The sequence below is a fragment of the Gigantopelta aegis genome, chromosome 4 (assembly GCF_016097555.1).
Source record: "Gigantopelta aegis isolate Gae_Host chromosome 4, Gae_host_genome, whole genome shotgun sequence".
NCBI classification, from domain to species: domain Eukaryota; kingdom Metazoa; phylum Mollusca; class Gastropoda; order Neomphalida; family Peltospiridae; genus Gigantopelta; species Gigantopelta aegis.
This window is the reverse complement of record NC_054702.1, coordinates 4,689,081-4,715,266: the sequence shown is the minus strand read 5'-3', so window position 1 is coordinate 4,715,266 and position 26,186 is coordinate 4,689,081. Positions and strand designations below refer to the sequence as shown.

At 39.1% G+C, this 26,186-nt stretch overlaps 2 protein-coding genes across 2 annotated transcripts; both read right to left on the bottom strand.

Annotated features, from left to right (window-relative positions):
• Window positions 1–718: 718 nt before the first annotated feature.
• On the bottom strand, window positions 719–8,264 carry LOC121372529 (kielin/chordin-like protein). The gene is made up of 2 exons (XM_041498896.1): window positions 8,216–8,264; window positions 719–1,331 (listed from the first exon to the last, which is right to left on the bottom strand). Exons 1-2 carry the CDS (start codon window positions 8,256–8,258, stop codon window positions 763–765), a joined length of 612 nt encoding a protein of 203 aa, XP_041354830.1. The 5' UTR covers window positions 8,259–8,264; the 3' UTR covers window positions 719–762.
• Window positions 8,265–15,976: 7,712 nt separating this feature from the next.
• On the bottom strand, window positions 15,977–17,677 carry LOC121372095 (kielin/chordin-like protein). Its single transcript, XM_041498358.1, has 2 exons — window positions 17,635–17,677; window positions 15,977–17,049 (listed from the first exon to the last, which is right to left on the bottom strand). The coding sequence occupies exons 1-2, from the start codon at window positions 17,675–17,677 to the stop codon at window positions 15,977–15,979; spliced, it is 1,116 nt and encodes a 371-aa protein (XP_041354292.1).
• Window positions 17,678–26,186: the final 8,509 nt, after the last annotated feature.

The window sequence follows — 26,186 nt, the reverse complement described above, 5'->3', positions numbered from 1 at the left end:
TGGTAGGTACTGGGTTCGGATCCCAGTCGAGGCATGGGATTTTTAATCTAGATACCGACTTCAAACCCTGAGTGCTCCGCAAGGCTCAATGGGTAGGTGTAAACACCTTACACCGACCAGTGATCCATAACTGGCTCAACAAAGGCCATGGTTTGTGCTATCCTGCCTGTGGGAAGCGCAAATAAAAGATCCCTTGCTGCCTGTCGTAAAAGAGTAGCCTATGTGGCGACAGCGGGTTTCCTCTAAAAAAATATGTGTGGTCCTTAACCATATGTCTGACGCCATATAACCGTAAATAAAATGTGTTGAGTGTGTCGTTAAATAAAACACTTCTTTCTTTTTTGTAACTCGAGTCAAATGAAATCTAAAACTTTCAAGAATACATAAACTGATTATATCAAAGCAGTCAGTAATCAGCAAGTTACCCTCCAATTGCACATGAAAACACACACACACACACACACACGCACAAACACACACACACACGCACGCACGCACACACACACGCACACACACACATACACGCACACACACACACGCACGCACAAACATATATACAGACGCGCACACACACACGCACGCACACATACACATTCACAAGATCTATCTTCCAAAGCTCAAACACAGCATTCCAAGACATTAAGACACACATACACAAGTTGTATCTTGTCATACAAAGAAAGCAAGTTCATCAAAATAACAACAATATACCAACACCAACAATTCTAATGGCATTTTAATAATATGGCTACACACTGATATCTACTCCTTGACTTTCTCCACCTTCTCTTCCTTAGGATGACACAAACGCCGTGTGCACCTAGCACGTCCATACCGACAAGTGCACGTATTGCATCCGTCTTCTGCCAGAAACACTTCTCTGTGTTTGTACGTCTTATCGCCCACTTTGCACTCTGGAGACAGACACCGCGACGAGTTTGAACACCTGACTTTACCGTAGGCACACTTACATCGGTTACACCCATCTTCTGCCATGAACCTCTCCTTGTGCTTATAAACCTTGTCTCCCACTGTGCACTGCGTCTTCTCTTCTGGCCAACACAGCCGCCAATGTGTACACTTCGGTTTTCCGTTAAAGCATCTGCAAACGTTACATCCGTCCTCGGCAGAGAATAACTCTGAATGATTATACGAGTTGTTTCCCACTACGCAGCTTGTCTGTGTTGGTATGGTGATGCAAGCTTTCTTCGTGCATGCAGAAATGCTCGTGTTTGTGCAGATACACATGTTGCACCCGTCCTCAGCTGTATAATTTTCTCCAGGGGCGTATGTCTTGTCACCAACTCTACAACCATCTGATAAGACTGAAACTAAAACAAATAAAAGATACGTTACAAAACGTATATAAGTGGATGTATGTGTATCTCTGAGTGTGTTTACGTGCGTGCGTTTGTGTGTGTGTGTGTGTGTGTGTGTGTGTGTGTGAGAGAGAGAGAGAGAGAGAGAGAGAGAGACACACACACACACACTCACACACACACACATACACACACGCACACACACACACACAGGGAGCACTTCAGTGCCCATTACAAATGCTTAAAAGTTTCTTTCTCTAAAGAAATGGAATCATGCGACCAGTTTGATATATTATCCTTTTGGAGTCTGCCTAGCATTGAGCTTCATTATTATATTTCACGTGTTAATCAGCTAGAACAGATAGATACAATGTGTCTTCATTGAGAAATATACAAAAACATCTTACCACTTACTTCATAATATATATTCTACTGGCAGAGAGAGAGAGAGAGAGAGAGAGAGAGAGAGAGAGAGAGAGAGAGAGAGAGAGAGAGAGAGAGTTTGTAATAGGTGTTGTTGTTGTTGTTTTAATCAAATGTGATTGATTACTGCACGTTTTAAGATGTTATCGACTAACAAAGACCTTTTAACGATTGTAATTACATACCAAATATATTTATCTGCATAAACTATTAGTGGCTGTCTATTAAACATGTTCCTGATCGTTCTAATATTTGTACTAGGTTAAATTTCATTTTATTTCCAAAATTATTTGAAGACAAAATCCAGTTTGGGCTTCTTACAAATATTAAGACGACCAGAAACGCATTGAATATACAGACACTGATATTCTAAACCAGAAAATATATTCAATATGTAAGTTTAATATTTTATTAGTCAGAAATATCTTACAATGCAGCAAACTCAGGAATGTCCCTTTAAATAATTAATAATATAAAATGAAAACGAATCGATTAAAGTTAAAGATAAAGTTTGTTTTATTTAACGACACCACTGGAGCACAACGAGAAATAGCCCAATGGGCCCACCGATCCCAAACTGACCGCGAATCAATGAATCAATTGGTTCACCGTGCTTACATCCAATTATGATTCAAGCACGCTCACTGCGGGTAAAAACTCGGAGATAGCCGAGTTTATATTCAAATCGACAAGACGAATAGAGGAGGTTGTTTATGGCGGGCTATGGACAATTTGGAAAAACACTTTCACGTTAACTGACCCCCCCAAAAATAATAAAATGACTGCTCGGCCGAAAATTTATATCACTTTTTAGAAGGTCAATCCAAAATAAGAGAAAGAAGAGAGAAATAGGCTATTTAACAATGGTGTGTGTGTGTGGGGGGGGGGGGGGGGGGGGTAATTTTAACTTAACATTTTGAACGAAGGCCTAAAGGTCTATATATGCACGTGTGTGGCCTCGATAAGGTCATTAAAGTGCACAGCTGGTTGGGACGAGATGGGCTGAATTCCGTCAAGATCATCCCTGAGTTAGTAGATGTTGAAGGCATGGCGCTATGCGGAATATACTTTTTTTTTAAAGTAGAGGAATGTATAACAGCCAATTAAAGAAGTATCAAGAGATATCACTGGCTAGGAATAGAATGAATGGATGAATGAATGTTGAACGACACCCCAGCATGAAAAATGCATCGGCTATTGAGCGTCAAACTATGGTAAATGCAAACAAATAAAGTAATGATCAATATCAATATAAAAATTCAATAGTTAAATTAAAACAAAGTGTAAAGAACTGTGCAAAAATTGCAAATATCACAGATAGGTACAATTAAAATGTAGAATAAAAGTCAGTATCACGTAGAAACTGCAATATAGGTTCTGCATGGAATCGAAATGGTTCCATCACATTTTCTTGTCCAAATATATATCTTTTAGAGCTTCTCTGAGATGAGTACACTCCACCAAAATGTGGCGCACAGTCAGAGTACACTGGTAGTGATCACACTGAGGTGGAGGATCCTTCTTCAAGATAAATGAATGGGTCAAACAAGTATGGCCGAGGCGACCACGACACAAGACTACTTCATCCTTCCTGCACTGCCTATAGAAGTACTGCCACTCTCACAAGACTGGTTTGATAGCATGAGGCTTCTAAGTCTATAGAAGTGAAAGAACCATTTGAAGAATGAATATATGTATGACTTTTATCATTAAATAAAAGCAAGTAATTTTTGAGAATTACGTCTTCCAATTATTTACCTCTAATATTTACATTCAAAGTGTGGTGACCATGGTGAGTAGGGAGCTGGTCAATAATATCTTGAAGATCCCTTGGATTAAAATTTAAATGATTACGAGGAGATAAATAAACTGAACATAGAGTAACAATCATTATCAAGAATGGAAACACCCCAGATGCTCTATTTTCAGTTTCTTGAAACATGATACAGATTAAATCCTCTCATGGTAATATGATCAGTGTCCTTCAAGAAAAGTTCCTGAAGATACACTGAAAGAGGATTATGAGTGAGTCCAAGTCGAACATTCTACCAGCAATGAACCATTTTTCAATTTTTAACATTATTTGGCTTACCAGACAAGCCCCTTCTGAACAGCAAACGGTGACAGTTTGCTCAAGGCTCCGTCAATAGATGAACCAATGACCAGAAAACTTGGCCAGGATTGAGAAGTTATAACTTTTGATTTTGTTTTTGTATTTACACTAGTCCTAGATTCCTCATCAGACGATGCGGAATCCGCAAACTCGGTGTGGACCCTTTTCAGGGTCCCATCAAGAGTTTGATAATTGTGTGTAGCCATAATGTAGGGCAAACAATTTATCAACCATGCCCCCTACCCACCACGGAGTCCAACAAGGGGACATGCATCTGCAGATAACAACCAGACAATCATGCCAGGGATACATGGTTGACATTCTCAGGCAATAAGAAAGAATACATCACCTGATTGACCCTAGCCACCGCCCCAAGAGCAACAAATACAAATGGTTATTCAAACAATGTTTGTTCTTGACAAATGTAACAAAGCAAAGGGTTGTATGCTCTCGAGCTTGGCGTTACCAGCCGATTGATCTGGTCGGGCCTCCCTGATCATCCGTCTATATGAACTCCGGGCCAAAGTGATGTATTGCCAAAAGTCTTACCTGCAGGTATGCCCCAACTCTATCACCAGGATCCGATCATCCATCTTCACGAGGTGCAGGGCGAGGTTACTGTACGCGCGGGGCTGGAATAGATGCATGATAATAATGAAGGAATTGTAAAATAATGACAACCAACAGTTCATGTTGACAGCAGACTGTATGGCTGCACACGACCACGGTACAAGATAGTGATGGCATGTAAAAATTGAACGTTCACGTCTTTTGATCAGTCATTATTATAATGGGTAATACCCCCACGATTCGTCAAACATTCGTTTATTCGACGTGAAATGCTACATATCAGTCTCCCATTGACGATTTGAGGAAGTCTATCCCACTCCGTACACATTTCCCGATCATGTCACAGACGTGCTCTGTGGTACTGACCAGTTATCCTCCCTTGAACAATATGGAGTGGTGTTCTGTCAGTCATAGTGATGCCACCCAACATCATAATTGAACCACCGCCAAATCTGTAATGTGGCCTGAGGTAGACGTTTGTTTGGCGTTCATTTCGACGTCACGACCACGCCTATCCAAGACGTTCATAGTGGATCGGACCCCAGTAGATTGGTGTAACTGTGCAGTGATTTGAGTCGCTGTTTGATCCTGGACTCGTGTGGTTAACCTGGGACGTGTAGTTAACATGGAATCATGAAAATTTTGGGTCTGCAGGTATCTGTTTCGTAGTCTGTTGGTATCTGTTTCGTAGTCTGCAGGTATCTGTTTCGTAGTCTGCTGGTATCTGTTTCGTAGTCTGCTGGTATCTGTTTCGTAGTCTGCTGGTATCTGTTTCATAGTCTGCTGGTATCTGTTTCATAGTCTGCTGGTATCTATTTCGTAGTCTGCTGGTATATATTTCATAGTTTGCTGGTATCTGTTTCGTAGTCTGCAGGTATCTGTTTCATAATTTGCTGGTATCTGTTTTGATAGTCTGCAGATAGCTGCTTCATTGTCTGCAGATAACAGACGGCGAAACATTGAAAATATTCATCATGCTGAATTCTACCATCACTAATTGAAAGACAAACAATGCATAACACCCAAAGAACAGAGGTTAATTGACCGTTAGATTAAGAAATATTAACAGTAGTAATCACGAGGCTACTGCGTGTTGTACGTGCACATTTGCGGCTTTTGGGGTGTCAGGTTGTGCAGCCATGGACGTTTTTTCTTAGGCAGTCATTTTTGAAAGCCGATCTCTGTTCCAATCATTGGCAATGACATTTGCATTTTAAATTCCCCCACTTTTTTGGAGATTGTAAATAGGTCTCGATAAGCCCGGCGCCGGAGGGTACGAGATGGTACCAGTATAAAACAAAATAAAGTCTAGAAAATAGTAGTAGGTGTTGACCCCGCTTCCTATTTCTTCTTGTAGAAGGGCGGGTAGTCTTCCAATGCAGTTAGGACAAGTTGAGACAAGTAAAGACTAAACACGAACAGCCGTGGCGTTCTGCAGAATGGCCGTCATACGAGTCATCGAACAAGTGAACAACTAAAATCATCGAACAACTAAAATCAGCCGGGAAAATGCCTTGGAGGCTAGGAATATTGCTGAAAAATAATCCACTTAGGTGGTATAGGTAGTCGAAACGGGAAGCTTCTTAACGTTTTATCTATCAAATCTGAATGACAAAATCGCAATGCATGATCATGGCCGTATCTCTGCATAGTTGAATGGACATTTTGCAAAATAGTTGTTGATTCCATGAAACTTTATCTAGTGTTTCATCCATAGGAGGACAGTAACTCCCGAGGAGATCCTTTACTGCCGATTTCAGCTCTGTTGCTCCGCCACAAAGAGGACTGCCCCAGACAAGTTAACTAAATCAAACCTAGCACCGGGCAGAACTCATCACAATACGTACAGCTGTGATGGCATGCACTCATGAATCACTGTCATAATATTAATGATATCAGAAAACTCCATTTGGTTAACACTAACTACAAAATGGTGGGCTCCCAAATCGATTACGTCAAAGCACGTTACGTGGCACAGGCGAAACAAACCCGTCTTACCGCGGCGAGCTCCAGACGAAATACTAACAGTTATAATTATAATATATAGTCCGTCCCATCATCCTACAAAAAATGTTTTTTAATATAATGTCAGTTTGGTTTGACGTAAGAAGAAAATTAAAAGTGTTTTGGAAATAAAAAAAACAACAACTATTTTTGTGTATAATTCAGAAAAATAAATCGGCTCATAAATTTCATACTGGGAAGATCTATAGTGTAATATTTTCCCGTGGAGTATTCAAAACTATTTTATTCTTCATTATCTATTTTTGTCCTCTATCATATACACATATACACTATTTCTTCATTTGTTTCATGTGGGTATTTCTCTCATCAATTCCAGTAAACTGTTCAACCACGCTGTCCGGTGCAGGGGCGGATCCAGGGTTTTGTAAAAATGGCGGGGAAGGGAAAATAAGCGGAGCTCCTGAAGGGAGTGATATCTGTACCGGTGTGGGGACATGCTCCCTAGGAACATATAGACATAAAGACACTCAGACGCACATTTTCCTCATACGTTAGTCAGGTTTTTCCTACTTTTCTGTTTGGAACATGTTGTGTGACAACTGATATAATATGCACTTCAACAATGCGATTCACAGGACCCTTATGACACCCCCCCCCCCCACACACACGCACACACGTGTTTCTTCTTATCAAAACTAGGCTTTCGGGCATAAAATTCGAACTTGGAATATTGTGATAAAGTGGGAGTCAACTGGTATAACGAGAATACGAACTTTACGTACAGAAGACGGGGGTGGGGGGTTCCAACCCAAACACCATGTTTCAAGCGATTTTGTTTTCAAAGATATATTTTCCGAACCCCCTACAAACGTCGCTCGTCAACCTTTAGACACCACCCCGTTCCTCAACTTTCTGCATACGTAATTGTACGTACTAATACGTCGTGCTAAATATGAGATTAAATCTATGACACAAATAATATGTCTTTAAAAAAAAAAAGCCCAGTAAACACAGAATTGGTATAGTTGCATGTGTTATTATCCATATGGTTCAACATAACCGAGTTAATAATAATCATACGAAACACACGTGTAATAACAAGTGTAATGACGTTGCTTCTCCAGTTCTAGCTCAGAATGTGCATTTTAAATATGACGTCATTTCTTCATCTCCTTCTAGTTGTGGCTGAAACATTTTGAGTTGGGTCTTGTTATTCATAAAGAAAACAACAATAATAATATAGATAATAAAGAAATTATTACACTCGCGTGTGAGTCGTACTAATTTTACGAAACTCGTATCAGGATTCATGTATTACCCTCGCTCTCGCTCAAAAATCGTACAAAAATCCTGACATTCGTTTCGTAAAATCAGTACGACTCACACGCTTGTATAATAATCTCTATAAATGTCTGAAGGTTCACATAGTGGCACACACTATTAGTGTCATATTAAAGTCCTATGTCAAAGATGAAAATACAATATTTCGTTATTTTCACACTTATTGTAATAAACGACCATAAATTAATTAAATCGATCAAATTCATAGTATTTGCATAATTAACTCTGGAATAATAATTTTAAAAAGTCTTGCGGTAGACGACAATACTTTGACATAGTACCTATAAGATGGGGAAAAAAGATAAATCACACTTAATTTTGCGTCCTACTAAATAGTCAAACCACACATAATATCATCAAGAAAAAAAAAACCTGTATACATAATTATTTATAAAGGTTTATAACAATAGCTCTGAGCTCAAGAGTAAGGTGTTCAACTGAAGAATGACCACCTTTAATAAGTGACAAGATATACACAACTCACCGAATATCTGACAGAGAACGAGAATCACAAGTCTGAGATCCATGACTAAGGTTAGGCTCAAAATAAGTAGACGAAATCTGTCACTTTATTTTATATATATTCTACTTTATACTGTGGACGTGGCGGTAATATTAAAAATCTAGCATGTTAATGTGTTTCTAATTTCATATATTAAGGCTCATATAGACTGGATGCGGCGCGTGCGCGGCTCGGTAAACAAACATCGTAATACATTAGTTTCAGTGAGAGCGTCTAGACTGGAACTGTGCTAAACATTCATCCATTCATTCATTCATCCATTCATCCATTCATTCATTCATTCATTCATTCATTCATTCATTCATCCATTCATCCATTCATTCATTCATCCATTCATCCATTCATTCATTCATTCATTCATCCATCCATTCATCCATTCATCCATTCATTCATTCATCCATCCATTCATTCATTCATTCATCCATTCATCCATTCATTCATTCATTCATCCATTCAGTCATTCATTCATCCATTCAGTCATTCATCCATTCATCCATTCATTCATTCATTCATTCATCCATTCAGTCATTCATTCATTCATCCATTCATCCATTCATTCATTCATCCATTCAGTCATTCATTCAGTCATTCATTCATTCATCCATTCATCCATTCATTCAGTCATTCAGTCATTCATACACTCATTCATTCATTCATACATACACTCATTCATTCATTCATTCACCGGCCTCGGTGGTGTCGTGGCAGGCTATCGGTCTACAGGCTGGTAGGTACTGGGTTCGGATCCCAGTCGAGGCATGGGATTTTTAATCCAGATACCGACTCCAAACCCTGAGTGAGTGCTCCGCAAGGCTCAATGGGTAGGTGTAAACCACTTGCACCGACCAGTGATCCATAACTGGTTCAACAAAGGCCATGGTTTGTGCTATCCTGCCTGTGGGAAGCGCAAATAAAAGATCCCTTGCTGCTAATCGGAAGAGTAGCCCATGTAATGGCGACAGCGGGTTTCCTCTCAAAATCTGTGTGGTTCTTAACCATATGTCTGACGCCATATAACCGTAAATAAAATGTGTTGAGTGCGTCGTTAAATAAAACACTTCTTTCTTTCTTTCTTTCGTTCATTCATTCATTCATTCATACATATACTTACTCACTCATTCACTAATTAATATATTCGTTCATTTAACCAGGCCTTAGTTGTTGGATGTTTGCGTATGGTAATAGTTGAATAATGACTCAACACATTCTTACTGGGGAACAATTTAATCAATATTATGAAATATGCCCGGTATCTTGATTTATTATTTTATACAAATATTTACAATGTGCAGTTATATTTTATTTTAATAATTTTCAAAACATGCTAACTAAACTTATCAACAATCTAAACCTAACATTTGACATAAAATATGTTTTTTTCTAAGTCATATTACAAATATGTTTAGATCTTCATAGAAAAATTATCTCTTTTAATCAGCCATTTTTGAATGTTTTTAACACAATATCTGACAGCATTACAAACAGTGGTAATGAACTAGTTGAGCCCGAAAATATCAGTTTTGACACCAAGATCACATTTCTATGTGATGTAGTTCTGAAAATATGCATATGGTTCGCACCAACTTGAGAAAATGTCATCTCATATAATAATTGTTTGACTTTTTCGATAAAAAGATTTTTTTATTTATCGACAGTTACAAATTGTCAAACATTTACAATAGCCATAAACTGCTAAATATTGCGTAGCCTAACGAAGCGAATGTATGCTAAGTGTGTTATACATCGATAAATTCACAATAAAATGTGAAACGTTTTGTATAATTATAAACAATACTTCTGTTTAGTTCAAAATACACCAAACTCGGTTTCTATAATGCTTTCCATGTCCAATTTGACGTAATGGCGTTATCTTGTGAGGTTTATCGAAGGAAGACATTCAAATTTTAAGTGACGTCGTCCAATCAGAATAGTTACTGAAAAACTAGGGGTCTTTTTCAGCCTCTAGTGCAGGATATAGTCGTATATAGTTTAAATGCCCAAAACGCAAGCGGCACAACAGTCAGACCGCACGCACGCGCTGCATTCGTCTAAAGGAGTCTTTAGACGATGGTGACGTGTGACTTGCATGACTAGTTCTGTGTGTGACAGCTGTGGATAACGAAATTTAATATAGGGAGATCGTGCCAAGTCAGGTCTTCCGATTGCAGTGTATATAAACGTTTGAGTTAACAGAGTTTTAAAGGTGGCTGTGTATAGAACTTCTCTTGACAGCTGATGATCCCAATCTGATTAACAAGATAAAACAATTGAAAGGTAACCTGGAAAACTGGTTGACATTCACATAAATATTAGGTGAATGGAATATTAAAGTTGTTTGATGTTTACACCGTATCACTATTTTACACTTGGTCGATAAAGATTGAGAGAGAGAGAGAGAGAGAGAGAGAGAGAGAGAGAGAGAGAGAGAGAGAGAGAGAGAGAGAGAGAGAGAGAGAGAGAGAGAGAGAGAGATTGGTTTAGCGTGCTTATATCCAATTGCGATTCAAGCACGCTCATTGCGGGTACAAACTCGGAGAACATTTTGAACGAAGGTCTAAAAGTTTAAAGTTGGATCAATGAGTCTTTAGGCGATGGTGACGTTTAACTTGAATGCTTTACGTACTGTCAGAAATAGAATAAAAATGATTTTTGTCAATTATTTCTTTCATATTAAACTGACAAATAAATATTTTGTAAATACCTATTTAATGATACTCAACCTATTTTAGCATTTACTTGTTTGGACTCTCATTGATGTACAAGTTGGTGTTTACTCTTGAAATTAAAATAAATATATCAGTAACAGGTGATTTGTGACCTCTATTGGAACAGACAATAACACATTTTGATCGATATGTGTCAATTTCATTTCAAAACCTGTTTAACGTAAAACTGCAAGTTAACTGATTATTTTGAATTGCAGTATAAATTATTACTTAAAGGGACATTCCTGAGTTTGCTGCAGTCTTTAAGATGCTATCTACTAACAGAGACTTTTTAACGATTGTAATTACGTATCAAATATATTTTTCTGCATAAAATATTAGTGGCTATATATTAAACGTGTTTCTGAACGTTCTAATATTTGTACTAAGTTAAATTTTATTTTATTTCCTAAAATATAGTTTTTTCGTACGTACGAAATTATTTGAAGACAAAATCCAGTTTGGGCTTGTTACAAATATTAAGACGACCAGAAACACATTGAATATACAGACACTGATATTCTGAACAAAAAAATATATTTAATATGTAAGATTAATCGTAGAAATATTTTATTAGTCGGAAACATCTTACAATGCAGCAAACTCAGGAATGTCCCTTTAAGACAAGCATATTTATTGAAAATAAATTCAATATAAGTACATTAGATATTTACACAATCTTACAACCACTTAAAGGTGCTATATCATAGTGAACATCTCTTTGTGATAAAGTTTCTCCAATAAAAATGTATTTTCTACTAGTAGAAAAACATATTTCGTATAATCATTTATGGGCATACAGTTAAAAGTGTCTTCTTTAAATGTTAAATCAACATTATATATATATATATATATATATATATATATATATATATAATTATTTCCAATAGCTGTAATTGTGCAACACTGAGATAGCACCTTTAATACTGGTATAATAGATTACAAACTCATAATGGTTCTTGACAGTTTTGCTCAAAAGTTACTTATAAATGACTACAAATATTTAGTTTTGGAGAGGGATAAGGGTAAACCATCATCAGAAACAGTCCCTCACATATTTGTAACAGCAATGAAATTGACACATATCGATCAAAATGTATTATAGGCTGTTCCAATAAAGTGCACAAATCACCTGTTTACTGATATCTTGCTTTTAATTTCAAAAGGAAACATTACCTTGTTCATCAATGAGAGCCCAAACAAGTAAATGCTAAATTAGGTAGACTATCGTTAAATAGAGATTTACAAAACTTTTACATGTCAGTTTAACATGTAAGAAATAATCGACCGAAATCATGTTTATTCTATTTCCGACAGTACTTTAATTCTGTGTGTGACAGCTGTGGGTAACGAAATTTAACATAGGGAGATCGTGCCAAGTCAGGTCTTCGGATTGCAGTGTATAAATGCTTGAGTTAACAGAGTTTTAAAGGTGGCTGTGTATAGATCTTCTCTTGACAGCTGATGATCCCAATCTGATTAACAAGATAAAACAATCGAAAGGTAACCTGCAAAACTGGTTGACATTCACATAAATATTAGGTGAATGGAATATTAAAGTTGTTTGATGTTTACCGTATGACTATTTTACATTTGGTTAATAAATATTGCGAAAGAGAGAGAGAGAGAGAGAGAGAGAGAGAGAGAGAGAGAGAGAGAGAGAGAGAGAGAGAGAGAGGGCGGTGGGGGAGGAGGGGCAAACACACAGAGAGAGAGAGAGAGAGAGAGAGAGAGAGAGAGAGAGAGAGAGAGAGAGAGAGAGAGAGAGAGAGAGAGAGAGAGACGATGGGGAGGGGGAGGGGGCAAACACACAGATAGAGGAATTCCGTCACATAGAATGCCCGTATAGATAAGCAAACTGTAATCCATTATGTGCACATTCCAATGGGAAAGATATACAACACGGCCTTTGACATACTACTGGTGTGAATGGGGAATAAAGATAGAAACTACAGAATGCGATCGACCATATGGTCCATCACATGTGAGGCGAGCGGTCTACCCACAGAACCACACACCCCGCCATGTCATCACGAGATAGTTGTCAACCAGTGGTAGGGTGCTCGCTTCATGTACGATTGACTTTAGGATCTACACTCCTTAGTGTTTTAACAACACTACGTATTTTCGTTCTAACCAATCTAACGATTGTACTACATCAAATAAAATTGCATATTTAGTTTTAGCCCAGAATGATGAAACTAATTTTTTTTTACAACCAACACACTCACATTTATAACCAACCACAGGACTTGTGGTGTTAACTCCTCTATCAAAAGTTCGGTGCAACTCGAATTTTGACCCAGCCGGAAACTAATTGGTTTAGTGCTACCTATACTGATAACATACATGTTTCAAAAGGTGGCGAATCATGTGTTTTTATGACAACCAGGATCTGGTGTCTTCTGACATAAACTGACAACCTCACTGAAACTGTTGTTTCTAAAGTGCAACCTATTAATAATTATAATGTACACCTCACAAAGCACATGTATTTTGTACAGTTTTGTACAAATGCAATATGTCATATTTGAAAAAATAATTAAAAAAAAAAACAAAATACTCCTGAAGATATTTACTGTCAGATGTGTGTGTGTGTGTGTGTGTGTGTGTGTGCTCAGCTATATATGTAGAGACAACATGGATATTCAGAGTACCTCAAATCTCTAAACTTATTCCACTGAAACACATGTACTTGACTGACCCCTAGATTATGAAGACCTTAATAGGCACATCAAAGAAATATCAATATTAAAAAAATACAATGTCTGAGGAAGGAAAACTCAACATGACTGCATCTGTATGAAGTAATGACTTAATGTCCTGCACATCACTGTTGGAGGGAAATCCTGTATGCTGAGTGTGGGTATCTTCAAGTTACCACGTGCGGGAATTTCAAATCCATCAGCTATGCGGATTTTCAAAATGGACCATCAAAACCATTGGCAGCCACCAATATTCCTGACTATATTTTATGTATACCCTACTAAAGTTGGAGATTTTAAATATTTGTGATATCTGGAATTATCATGCAGTTTTCATATATTTAGTTTTGATTCATTACTAAAACAAACCTGTTTTTAAATGACATAATTACCCGAACATCTATTTTATTGCATTATTTTCTAATCCAGATCAATACAATATGTATATTGGATGTATTCCTACAATCTATAATCCAGCTTATTATTTAGCTATTAACATTGGATAATACAGCTTTAACAATAAAATAAATTATCAACTTACACCAAGTTTTATTCAAACTCCATTCAGAGCCATGCACAGTGATTATTGTCACGGTCAAGATCATTGTGAACTTGCATGGCCGAGTGACGGCTAATTAATCAAAATATTATTTAATATAATTAAATCACAAATATCATAATCTTTTTTACTATGCACTGAATATGTGCTATAGGTTGGACTATACCAATTAAAATCCCATAGGCGACCATGTTAACGTTTGTGTTTAAAAACACTACATGCAATATATCAACCAAACTATGACCCATAAATACCAGTACTACAACCCCTACCTCAAAGTATTAACTGCAGAACATTGTACCTCCCATAGCTCATTTTCGGTATAACCAGATGTTTCTACAACACTCCTAGTTTCGCACACAATTGGAGTACTCTTTTTTGCAGGTACCCCATACATGTTCCAAGCACAAGGCTACTTGACACGGTGGTACTAGATGAAATAAAATTGCATACATTTTTGGCCCAGATGAAACTAATGTTTTTTACAACCAACACACTCACATTTACAACCAATCACAGAACTTGTGGTGCTACACTTGTAACATATAAAGGACCACAACCCTGCAACTTCTGGCGAATTGCACGCTTGCTTCCCTTGAAGTTGACGTTCAGCGACTGTTACAAATACGTGTGATAACAAACGTAGTAAGTAATTGAACTTAGGTGGCATGTTTGACTTGGGTGACAGATGCATTACCAAAGAAAGTTGGTGTTGTTTAACGACACCACTACAGAACATTGATTTATTTATCATCGGCTATTGGATGTCAAACATTTGGTAATGTTTACATATAGTCTTAGCCAGGAAATCCGCTACATTTTTCCACTAGCATCAAGGGATCTTTTATATGCACCATCCTACATACAAGATTGCACATACCACGGCATTTGATATACCAGCTGTGGTGCACTGGCTGGAACGAGAAATAGCCCATTGGGCCCATCGACGGGGATCAATCCCAAATTGACCGCGCATCTAGCAAGCGCTTTACCATTGGGCTACATCCCGCCCCGATGCATTACGAATGCACAAATGCCGACACTAAATGAGCATCCATTGCATATGACAATTTGCACTAGCCACTTCATTACCATCACATCACTACTACTACTGCTACAACCACCACTACCACCACCACCACTACTACTACTACAACCACCACCATAACCACCACCACTACTACTACTACGTCTAAATCTACTGCTGCTACTACTACTACTACTGCTACTACTACTACTACTACTACTACTACTACTACTACTACTACTAATAATAATAATAATAATAATAATGATGCTGCTGCTGCTGTTACTACTACTACATCCACTGCTGCTGCTGGTACTACTGCTGCTGCTGTTACTACTGCTGCTGATGTTACTACTACTGCTACTACTACCATTGTTGCTGCTACTACTACTGTTGTTGTTACTACTACTACTACTGATGTTACTACTACTACTACTACTACTGCTACTACTACTACTATTCTACTCCTGCTGCTTCTGTTGCTACTGTTACTACTACTACTAGTACTAGTACTACTATTACTGCTACTACTACCTCAACATGCTATAACACAGCATGCCCTAGAGGAAGGTCACACGATTAGCATCCATACACTAAGACATTAAGACACACGTTTGATCATTCCACACAAAGAAAGCCAGTTCATCAAACTAAAAACAAAGCAAACTACAACAAGCAAACAATATGTCAACTGGCATATTTAATAATCTGGTCACGCACTAATATCTACTCCTCCACCTCATCCTCTTTCTCCTTCTTTTCCTCTTCCTTCTCCTCCTCATCCACTATTTTCTCATCCACCACTTTCTCCTCTTCCTTCTCCTCATTCTCCACTTTTTCCTCCTCCACGTTATCCACCTTCCCTTCCTTAGGAGGACACAAAAGTCGTGTGCACCCAGCACGTCCATGCCGACAAAAGCATTTATTGCATCCGTCTGGATGGGTGAAGCTGGTGCCACTTTGAAACACCTTGCCATCGACAGTGCAGCTAGCATCGCAGACGAGACTGGAGCAGGTCAGCTTCCCAGACCAACACCTGCATGAGTTGCAGCCATCCACTAGGCGAGCGATTTCCCCGTGCTTGTACGTCTTGCCCGCTTTTTCACAGCCCATGGGACACGCCCGTCTGGTGCATGAAATCTTCGTCGCGAAGCACCAGCATCTGTTGCATCCATCTTCTGCCAAAAACACTTCTGTGTGGTTGTACGTCTTGTCGCCCACTGTGCACTTGTTCTTCTCTGGGTCCATACACCGCGACAGGTGTAAACACCTGACTTTATCGTAGATACACCTACATGGGTTACACCCATCATCTGCCGTGAACTTCTCCATGTGCTTATAAACCTTGTCTCCCGCGGTGCACTGTTTCTTCTCTTCTGGCCAACACGATGGCCTGTTTGTACACCTGGGATTACCGTTAAAACATATGCATCTGTTACATCCGTCCTCGGCGGTGAAGATCTCGAAATGCTTGTACGAGTTGTCTCCCACTACGCAGCTTTTTCCTTTCGGTTTGGTCACGCAAGCTTTCAGCGTGCAGGCAGAAACTCCATTTTCTGAGCACGTGCATGTATTACAGCCATCCTCAGCTGTGTACGATTCTCCAGGAGCGTATGTCTTGGCCCCAACTGTACAGACTTTTGGATTAGTTTTACAACCCATTTGTGTGCATCCCGAAACTCCGTTTTCTGAGCACGTGCAGGTGTTACAGCCGTCCCCAGCTGGGTACGATTCCCCAGGGGCGTACGTCTTGTCGTTATTGGTGCATGTTACTGTCTCGTCCTGGGATAAAACTGAAACTAAAACAAAACAGAAAGAAAAATACGTTACAAAAGGTGTATATGTGTTCATGTATCGTCACCAGATAAGTCAATTAAAATCAGCCTTCAAAAATATATGTAGTCAAGGAAAAGAATACACCCAAGTAATACATGTTGAAGAAACCTGAAACCTTTTAGCATTCAATGGCCGCATACATCCCAGTAGAAATTAAGCTGTGAATCCCTATCTAGTGCCTCCTTTTATAGGACAGCTATTCGTGAGATACTTTACTGGAGATGTCATCCTTTACTGGAGATGTGATCGTTTTCGCATGCCATAAATGAGGACTCCCTGACTACATTACCTACAATATTGGTAGTTATATGTGAAAATGTTTCAAGTCTCACAGAATGTCACGTGCTATTAGAGTCACGTGGAAACAAAGGGTGAGGGATCTTAATTTATGCGTCCTACAAATATTAAAACTGTATATTAAATCAGACGAAGAAACTGTAATAATCATTATTTATAAAGGTTTATACAAAACAGTTCTTATCCACATAGTAAAATGTTCAACAGCAGAACAACCACCATTAAGAAATGACTAGATGTACACAACTCACCGAATGTCAGCCAGAGAACGAGAATGGCAAGTCTGAGATCCATGACTGAGTTTAGGCACAAGAGAAGCAGACGACATCTGTCACTTTGTTTTATATATACTACTTTCAACTGGCATCAGTGTGGACGTGACAGTGATGTTTCACAGATAACGTTATTATTAAAACATCTGACACTTTAATGTATCCAGAATTTCAGTTATTAGATGATGGTGACGCGTCACTTCCATCCTTAGTTCCGTGCGTGATAGCTGTGGATGACGATATTTAATATAGGAAGATCGCTCCACGTCAGATGTGCAGATGTCAGTGTATAAAATTGTGATTTTGAGACTAGAAAACTGCAGATAAGAGATATTTAAACGTGGTTATTTGTATCCTGTCATGACAGTCGACGATCCCAATCGGCTAAACAAGATGAACCAATTGAATAGTAACCTAGAACACTGGTTGACATTCACAGATATATTAGCTGAAAGAAATATTAAAATATATTTAATGATACATCACCAGTTTGATACAGAAATATAGAGTAAGAGAGAGAGAGAGAGAGAGAGAGAGAGAGAGAGAGAGAGAGAGAGAGAGAGAGAGAGAGAGAGAGAGAGAGAGAGAGATATTAAAAATCCAATATAATTTGTAAGGGGCCACAACCCTGCAGCATCTGATGAATTTCATGTTTACTTCCCCATAAAGTTGACTTTTTTCAGAGATGTTACCACGTGTAATAAAAAACGTAGTAAATAATTGAAGCTACAGGACTTGTGTGACTTGGGAGAATGCTCGATTGCTGGCACTAGATCGGTGTCCACTGCACATGAACATTTCCACCAGCCACTCCATCGGTATTATTTATTATATTATATTACGTCAGTACCACTTCTGCTGCTGCTGCTGCTGCTGCTGCTACTACTACTACTACTACTACTACTACTACTACTACTACTACTACTACTACTACTACTACTACTACTACTACTACTACTACTACTACTACTATTTCTTCTACTACTACTACTACTTCTTCTTCTACTACTACTTCTTCTACTACTACTACTACTATTTCTTCTTCTACTACTACTACTACTACTACTACTTCTTCTACTACTACTAATACTACTGATACGGAAACTGCTACTACTACGACTACTGCTGCTGCAGCTCCTACTACTACTACTATTGCTGCTGCTACTACTATTGATACTACTACTGATATTACTACTACTACTACTACTACTACTACTACTACTGCCACCACCACCCCCACTACTACTACTACTACTACTACTACTACTGCTACCGCCACCACCACCACTACTACTACTACTGCCACCCCCACCCCACCACTACTACTACTGCTACCACCACCACCACCACCACCACTACTACTGCCACCCCCACCCCTACTACTACTACTACTACTACTACTACGACCATTGCTTCTGCTACTACTACTACTACTACTAACACGGAAACTGGTACTACTACTACTACTACTGCTGGAACTACTATTACTACTACTACTACTACTACTATTACTACTACTACTACTACTACTACTGCTGGAACTACTATTACTACTACTACTACTACTACTACTATTACTACTACTACTACTACTACTGCCACCGCCACCACCACCACTACTACTACTACTGCCACCCCCACCCCACCACTACTACTACTACTACTACTGCCACCACCACCACCACCACCACTACTACTGCCACCCCCACCCCTACTACTACTACTACTACTACTACTACTACGACCATTGCTTCTGCTACTACTACTACTACTAATACGGAAACTGGTACTACTACTACTACTGCTGGAACTACTATTACTACTACTACTACTACTACTACTATTACTACTACTACTACTACTACTATTATTATTACTACTACTATTACTACTACTACTACTACTACTATTACTACTACTACTACTACTACTACTACTATGACCATTGCTTCTGCTACTACTACTACTACTATTACTACTACTACTACTACTATTACTACTACTATTACTACTACTACTACTACTACTACTATTACTAAAGTTACTAATTACTACTGCTGCTAGTGCTTCTTATATCCATATGTATGTTCATATGTATCAGCAATAAATAACATATACATATTCAAATTGTCAAACGAATGTTTTTGGTAAACACCCTTGCTGTTATCACTTTCAACGGAACTGTAACTGTGCCAGACCAAAGCCCCACCCTGTAGCACGGCCAGAGTGTTCTCTCTAGCTCGAGGCTCGTCACCGTACGGGTAGTGTAAACATCCCAGCACGTCGGGAAGATAATGCCTACTGCTGCTCTTAGACAAATAGATAGCAGTGTCCGCTGTAAGAACCAGGAGGTAATGCGATGAAAACCTAGCCATCTGTTTACCTGGCTAATATCGAGTCCCTCCTCTGTATAAATATATACTACCCCACTGATCTCTTCAGAAGCGTGGCCACAAATACTAGATTCAGTGGCGGTTCCAGATTTATTATTATTATTATTATTATTATTATTATTATTAATTTATTTATTTATTTTATTTTATTTTTTTATTATTTTTTTTTTTTTTTTTTTTTATTTTTTTATTTTTTTTTTTTTTTTTTTGGGCGTCGCGGGGGGGGGGGGGGGGCATTGACATGTAGTTGAAGGACACAAACATTCCCGAAGGAAACATCGGATCCTTCAACTTAAAAAAAAAAATTGAAACCCCGCCACAAAACAAAAAAACCTTAGGTCCGCCACTGAGATTACTGTGTGGAAAGTACAGTTATATGCGTTTATACATATAGACAATAGTACGTGTATTGTTATCAATATAAACGTTTCGATATATAGGTAGAAAAATTAATACTGTGCTATATATATGCACAATGCCCGACATATAAAGTTTGTTTTGTTTAACGGCACCACTAGAGCGCACTCATTGATTAACCATCCGGTATTCGATGTCAAGTATTTGGTAATTCTGACACATAGTCCTCAGAAGAAAAAAAAACCCTGCTACATTTCTTGTTATTAGAATCAAGGGATCAATTCCCAGGGCAATTCGGAAACAAGACAGACGCATATCTTTTATTTAAATATTTCCATAAAGAGATATATTAGATAAAAAGATTTTGTGCTGAACTATGGTGCTAGATTTCATTCCAGCATAGTATCGAGGTTATATCCAAGTACGGTTCAACTTCTCTGTCCACGTCAGTTGCTAGTGGTTGGGCGGGATGTAGCCCAGTCGTAAAACGCTCGCTTGATACACGGTCGGCTTAGGATCGATCCCCGTCGGTGGACCCATTGGGCTATTCCTCGTTCCAGCCAATGCACCACGAATGGTATATCAAAGGCCGTGTCATGTGATATCCTATCAGGAATAAGGCATATAAAAGATCCCTAGTACTAATGGAAAAATGTAGCGGGTTTCCTCTTTAAGACTGTATATCAAAATTACCAAATGATTGACATCCAATAGCTGATGATAAATAGATAAATGTTCTCTAGTGGTGTCGTTAAACAAAACAAATTTTATAAATTGTTAGTGAGAGAGAAGTAGATGTTGTGACCATACAGCTCCCTATCGACGCGTTGTGTGTTTCAATCTCAGTTTGGGTCGGAGACGTTACCGAGCCTCGAACTTAGTACCTACCACACCGCTGGCTTATCCTCTAGACCATCGATGATAATCTTTTTTCATTTGATTTCTTATCTACAACAGACATACTCTAGTCCGGAGTGCTGTCCGTGTTCGGTTATTAACACCTGATTGTCAGTCACTAGGACATATTTCTTCGAGTCTCGTGTCGTTTACCTGACTGCGTGTGCAGGTATCCTCACGGCGGTGGATCAAAGGAGAAACTAGCGCGTCAAGCTAGCGAGCAAACCGTCTCACATGTTGGCACAAATCAACTTATTACCGAGGCTTTTGGAGTCGGTGCGCCATCCAGAAGTCAGTTTGCCCACAAACTGGCTAGCGATAAACAAACAAGCCGTGGCGCGGAGTCACGTTCGGTCCATATTGCTGACACGGTCAGGTTTTTAGCAAACTAAGTGGAGAGTAGGATATTTGTCGAGAGTTTCTCACCTCGTAGAATAGCTATAGATTTGACAGTTGATCACTGGTAGGTGGGGGTTTTTTTTGCTGTTTCTATCGAGGTAAGATTTCACTGATATTTACTGTTTGATTTGTTTACAGTATCCAGTTACGTTTGACGTAAATGTTTCTGTTTCTGTTGGTGTAAATGATATCATGAACATAATACTAGTATATTAAAGTAAAGTAAAGTTTGTCTTCTTTAACGAGGCCACTAGAGCACTTTGATTTTTTATCTTATCATCGGTTATTGGACGTCAAACATATGGTCATTCTGACACTGGGTTTTTTTTTTTCGGAGTCGGTATCTGGATTAAAAAGCCCATGCCTCGACTGGGATCCGAACCCTATTGCCTAATCACGACTCCATCGATGCCGGTACTAGTAGTATAGTATGTTTATCTGATAGTATGCTGAAAATACATTGATGTAGCCAGCATGTTTTATATTGGTGGCAACCCACAGTGGCATTGGGGTTGGGGTGGCGTGGTGGCACCCACACTGTCTTTTTTTTTTACGGTGCGACCTGCAAACTTAAAAGGTGGGGGAACGGGTTATAATGCATTGTTAATGAAGGAATTTGAAAATGATGTGAATATGGTGGGTAGCGGTAGGATTAGGGAAAGCTATCACTGAAATCAATAATAATATTTCTAACTAAAAAGTGGAGTCAGCTGAAGCGTTCGCCTGGCAGGATTGCGACGAAAGACTGATGACGTTTTATCAAGCTCAAATATCGCGTCGTCTAGGTCTCACGAGGTTTATTTATTTATGCACGTACAATACTTGCACAACGTTGACAGTGCAATGCAGACATGGCAGAGAACCTACCTGGGGCAGAAAATGCATGCCAAAACTGTCATTTGTAATAATGTATTTACACGGACTGTCTTAACTTTGCATTAATTGTGTTCCTCTTAAACTGGATTGAAGTGGCATTAAAAAAAAAAAAAATGTTTTATTTAACGACGCACTCAACACATTTTATTTACGGTTATATGGCGTCAGACATATGGTTAAGGACCACACATATATTGAAAGAGGAAACCGGCAGTCGCCACTTCATGGGCTACTCTTTTCGATTAGCAGCAAGGGATCTAGGAGTTCCAGTTGTGTGCAGAAAAAAAAGACAAATATTTAGGGATACTTTTGTAAATTATTCCAAATATTGGTGGGTTTTTTTTTGGTTAGGTGTTTTTTTTCATTCATATTTCAAACATGTTGATTGCTTCGTTACGATAAAACCTAGTACATAAACATCTGACCTTTGACCTTTGACTAAGAACACTTCAACAAAACGCTGAGTCGTCCAACACCATGCACCGCCTTGGTCACTTTGAGTGGTGTCCAATTTCAATACGATACGGTTGACTGCTGATATTTCAGTGATAGTTGACCATAAAACTGTCCATCTCTCGCCCACAACAAAAGAGTGACACATACCTGTACCGAAACAACTTCAAAGAGTGTCTAGGAACAGGGAGACGATACCCTTGAACAAATTGAGACAGGTCGTAAAATGTGACCCACAAGACACAGGAAATATAGCCAGAGAACAGAACACCAGGGACAGGTGCTCATTCATTCATTTATAGTTATTTTCCTGCTTATATTAACTTCAGATTCAAACACGCTATCCTGTCCTCAGCTACTAGTATTCGGACTGTCTGTCCAGGACAGTGGGTTAGTGGTTAGTTAAAGAGAAGTCGATGTAGTAGCCTTACGCGTACCCATTGAGAAATTATACTCATTCTGGGTTGGAGCCGGTACTGGTAGGCGAACCCAGTACCTACCAGCCTTATGTCCAGTGGATTAACCACTACAGCACCGAGGCAGGTAGTGACAGGTAAGAATCTGATTCATAGAAAGACACCCCGACTGTATTGTTAGAAGATGAATAACCGAGTGTGGGTTTATCTCAAGGGTATACGGCTTAGGTGAGGTGCCATAGGTTGTGAGATCGACCCCCACCTGTTCCAGCCAATGTCCATTGTTGAACCAAATAGCGTGGTATGTGTTGTGCTGTCTGTGGAAAAAAGTGTTTATGAAAGATTTGCTGCTATTACTTGGAAGGATGATCTTTGTGGTAATACTGGATGTTCAATGTCATTACTTGGATCGATTCGCAATTGCCCTGTGATGGATTATCAAAAGCCGCAGTTTAAAATGGGTTGGTGTGTTTTAATGTTTCTTTTATTTCATTTCATTTCCTTTCATTTCCTGCCCTCTCTTTGCTTTGCTTTGATCTCTGTCCCTTTTTTCCCAGTGTCTTTTAATTTCCTTTCTTTTGTTTCATGTTAAAACCCTTGCTTTAAATATTATGTCTACCAAGTTGGCGGTCTTATGGCCTAAACACTAAATACAGATGGATACATAAGCGTGAACAATGTGGAGGAACGATATACTACCCTCTCCCACTTTGAAGATCCATTCATTTCATTTCAACTTATTTTCGTGATTATATCCAATTAAGGTTCCAGCACGCTGTCCTGGCCACACACCTCAGCTACCTGGGCTGTTTGTCCAGGACAGTGGGTTAGTTGTTAGTGGTTAGTGAGACAGAAGAGGGTGTAGTGGTCTTACGCCTACCCATTGAGTCGTTAAAACTCGTTCTGTGTAGGAGCCGGTACCGGGCTGCGAACCCTGTACCTACCAACCTTATGTCCGATGGCTTAACTACGACACCACCGAGGCCGGTTTTGAATATAATAAACTGCCAACCTCCAGATGAAATTCGAATTAATATAATGCCGACTTCTCCGGTTGTTGGCATCTCCTGACGTCTAGGGAACGTTGCTGTATGACCCCAAAGTTACAATGCACCTTGATGCTACTTCGTGACGCGGATCAAATCCTGGTGATCTTCAGGTCAGTTGTTCGTGTCCTTGTGGGGACACATTTTTAAACTCTTCAGTTTTATCGTTGCTTTATCTGCAGTGCAAATGATTGTCGTAATAAATGTGGTCACCTGTGAAGTGCCGCAGTCCACCAATCAGTCATACCAGCAGGGGATCTTTTGCTGTAAAGGTTTCCACACAACGTATCTCAGTTTGAGTATTCCATTCATCTGGATCACCGACTATCAAAAGTAAAGGTAAACACCCCGGGGATAGGTGGAATAACTGCCACTCTCGTGTCCAGCGAGTTTAATCTCTCCGCAAGTGATAACAAATTGTGAAAGGTTACGGTGACTTGTGATTGGGGTACCTGATAATAGGCACAACTTTTGTCTACTTTGTATTGGAGGAAAGTAACTGTATATTGTATATATATATATAGAATTTAAGAAGGTGACGAGAGGTTGAAACTTGTCAATGGTTTCAGATAGCCAACTCTCTACTCGCTGGATTCTAGATTGTACATTTCATACAGAACTGTCGTTCAGGTAAGACAAACTAATATTATCTTTAGAGGTAAATTTTTATTATTTGTACAAGTATATGTTACTTTCTCTCTAAATGATAGATAGCGATCTACAATGAACATTACATCTGTAACAGCAGCAGCAGCAGCAGCAGCAGTAGGAGTAGTAGTAGTAGTAGTAGTAATAGTAGTGGTAGTTTAATGGTAGAAGTACTACTAGTAGTAGAAGTAGTATAGTAGTTGAAGTGTAGTAGTAATAGTAGTTGTAGTAGCTGTAGTAGGGGTAGTCGTAGTAGTTGTTGTTGTAGTTGTAGTTGTTGTAGTAGTAGTGTGATAATGGTAGTATTAATATTATTAATTATGATTAATTAATTATGTTGTTATTATTTATCAGATAACTTTATTTTAAACACATTTAACATGCACCAACGAGCTGCACTTTCAGCCCTAATCCAAACATAGCGAACAAACTAGGCGGACTCCGTCGAGCAGACGGCACATTCTTCACTGTTCAAAAGGATCCCATCAACTCCGTCAAGTGCTGACACGGTCTGGTCCAAACCGGGAGCATCTTCACACAGTGGCAATCACGTCCTATAGATCGCGAGGAGTTCGATAATCTCGCACATCCAGCTAACGGTTATCTGTGACGTCCGTTTATCGGCCGGTTACTCCCTACACCGTCCTGGTAATTGAGACTGGGCAGCTCCGTATTGAGAGAGAGAAGAAGCCGCGTTTTAGACAGAGACCGTGTTGGTGTCAGTGTTACGAACCAGCGGTCGTGTCCACGTCCGTCCTGTTTGATGTGAAAGACGTGTTAGCGACGGCTTAAAGCGCGGACGTTTGACATTCGTTCTGCTTTATGGTGATTACTCGACCAGACGCTTTATTTGACCACTTTGTGGTGAGAGGGTGTTGTTTTTTCTTCTTCTTCTCTCGGGCGATGCGAGAAATTCGGACAGATGACCCATACAAGTTTGACAGTATTCAATGCGAGTTTTGTTCTACCTTTTCATCAAAGTGTTGCAGTGTTTTCACAGTAACTATAATAGTGAATGAAGGTATGTGCTTTTTGTCATTCAGAAA

Bases quoted from the DNA above. Each gene is read 5' to 3' on its own strand.
- LOC121372529 (XM_041498896.1), bottom strand. From the start codon at position 8,258: ATGGATCTCAGACTTGTGATTCTCGTTCTCTGTCAGATATTCG. The intron at 1,332-8,215 runs GTGAGTTGTGTA...TATTTGTTTTAG, and splicing joins CGTTCTCTGTCAGATATTCG to TTTCAGTCTTATCAGATGGT.
- LOC121372095 (XM_041498358.1), bottom strand. From the start codon at position 17,677: ATGGATCTCAGACTTGCCATTCTCGTTCTCTGGCTGACATTCG. The intron at 17,050-17,634 runs GTGAGTTGTGTA...GTTTTGTTTTAG, and splicing joins CGTTCTCTGGCTGACATTCG to TTTCAGTTTTATCCCAGGAC.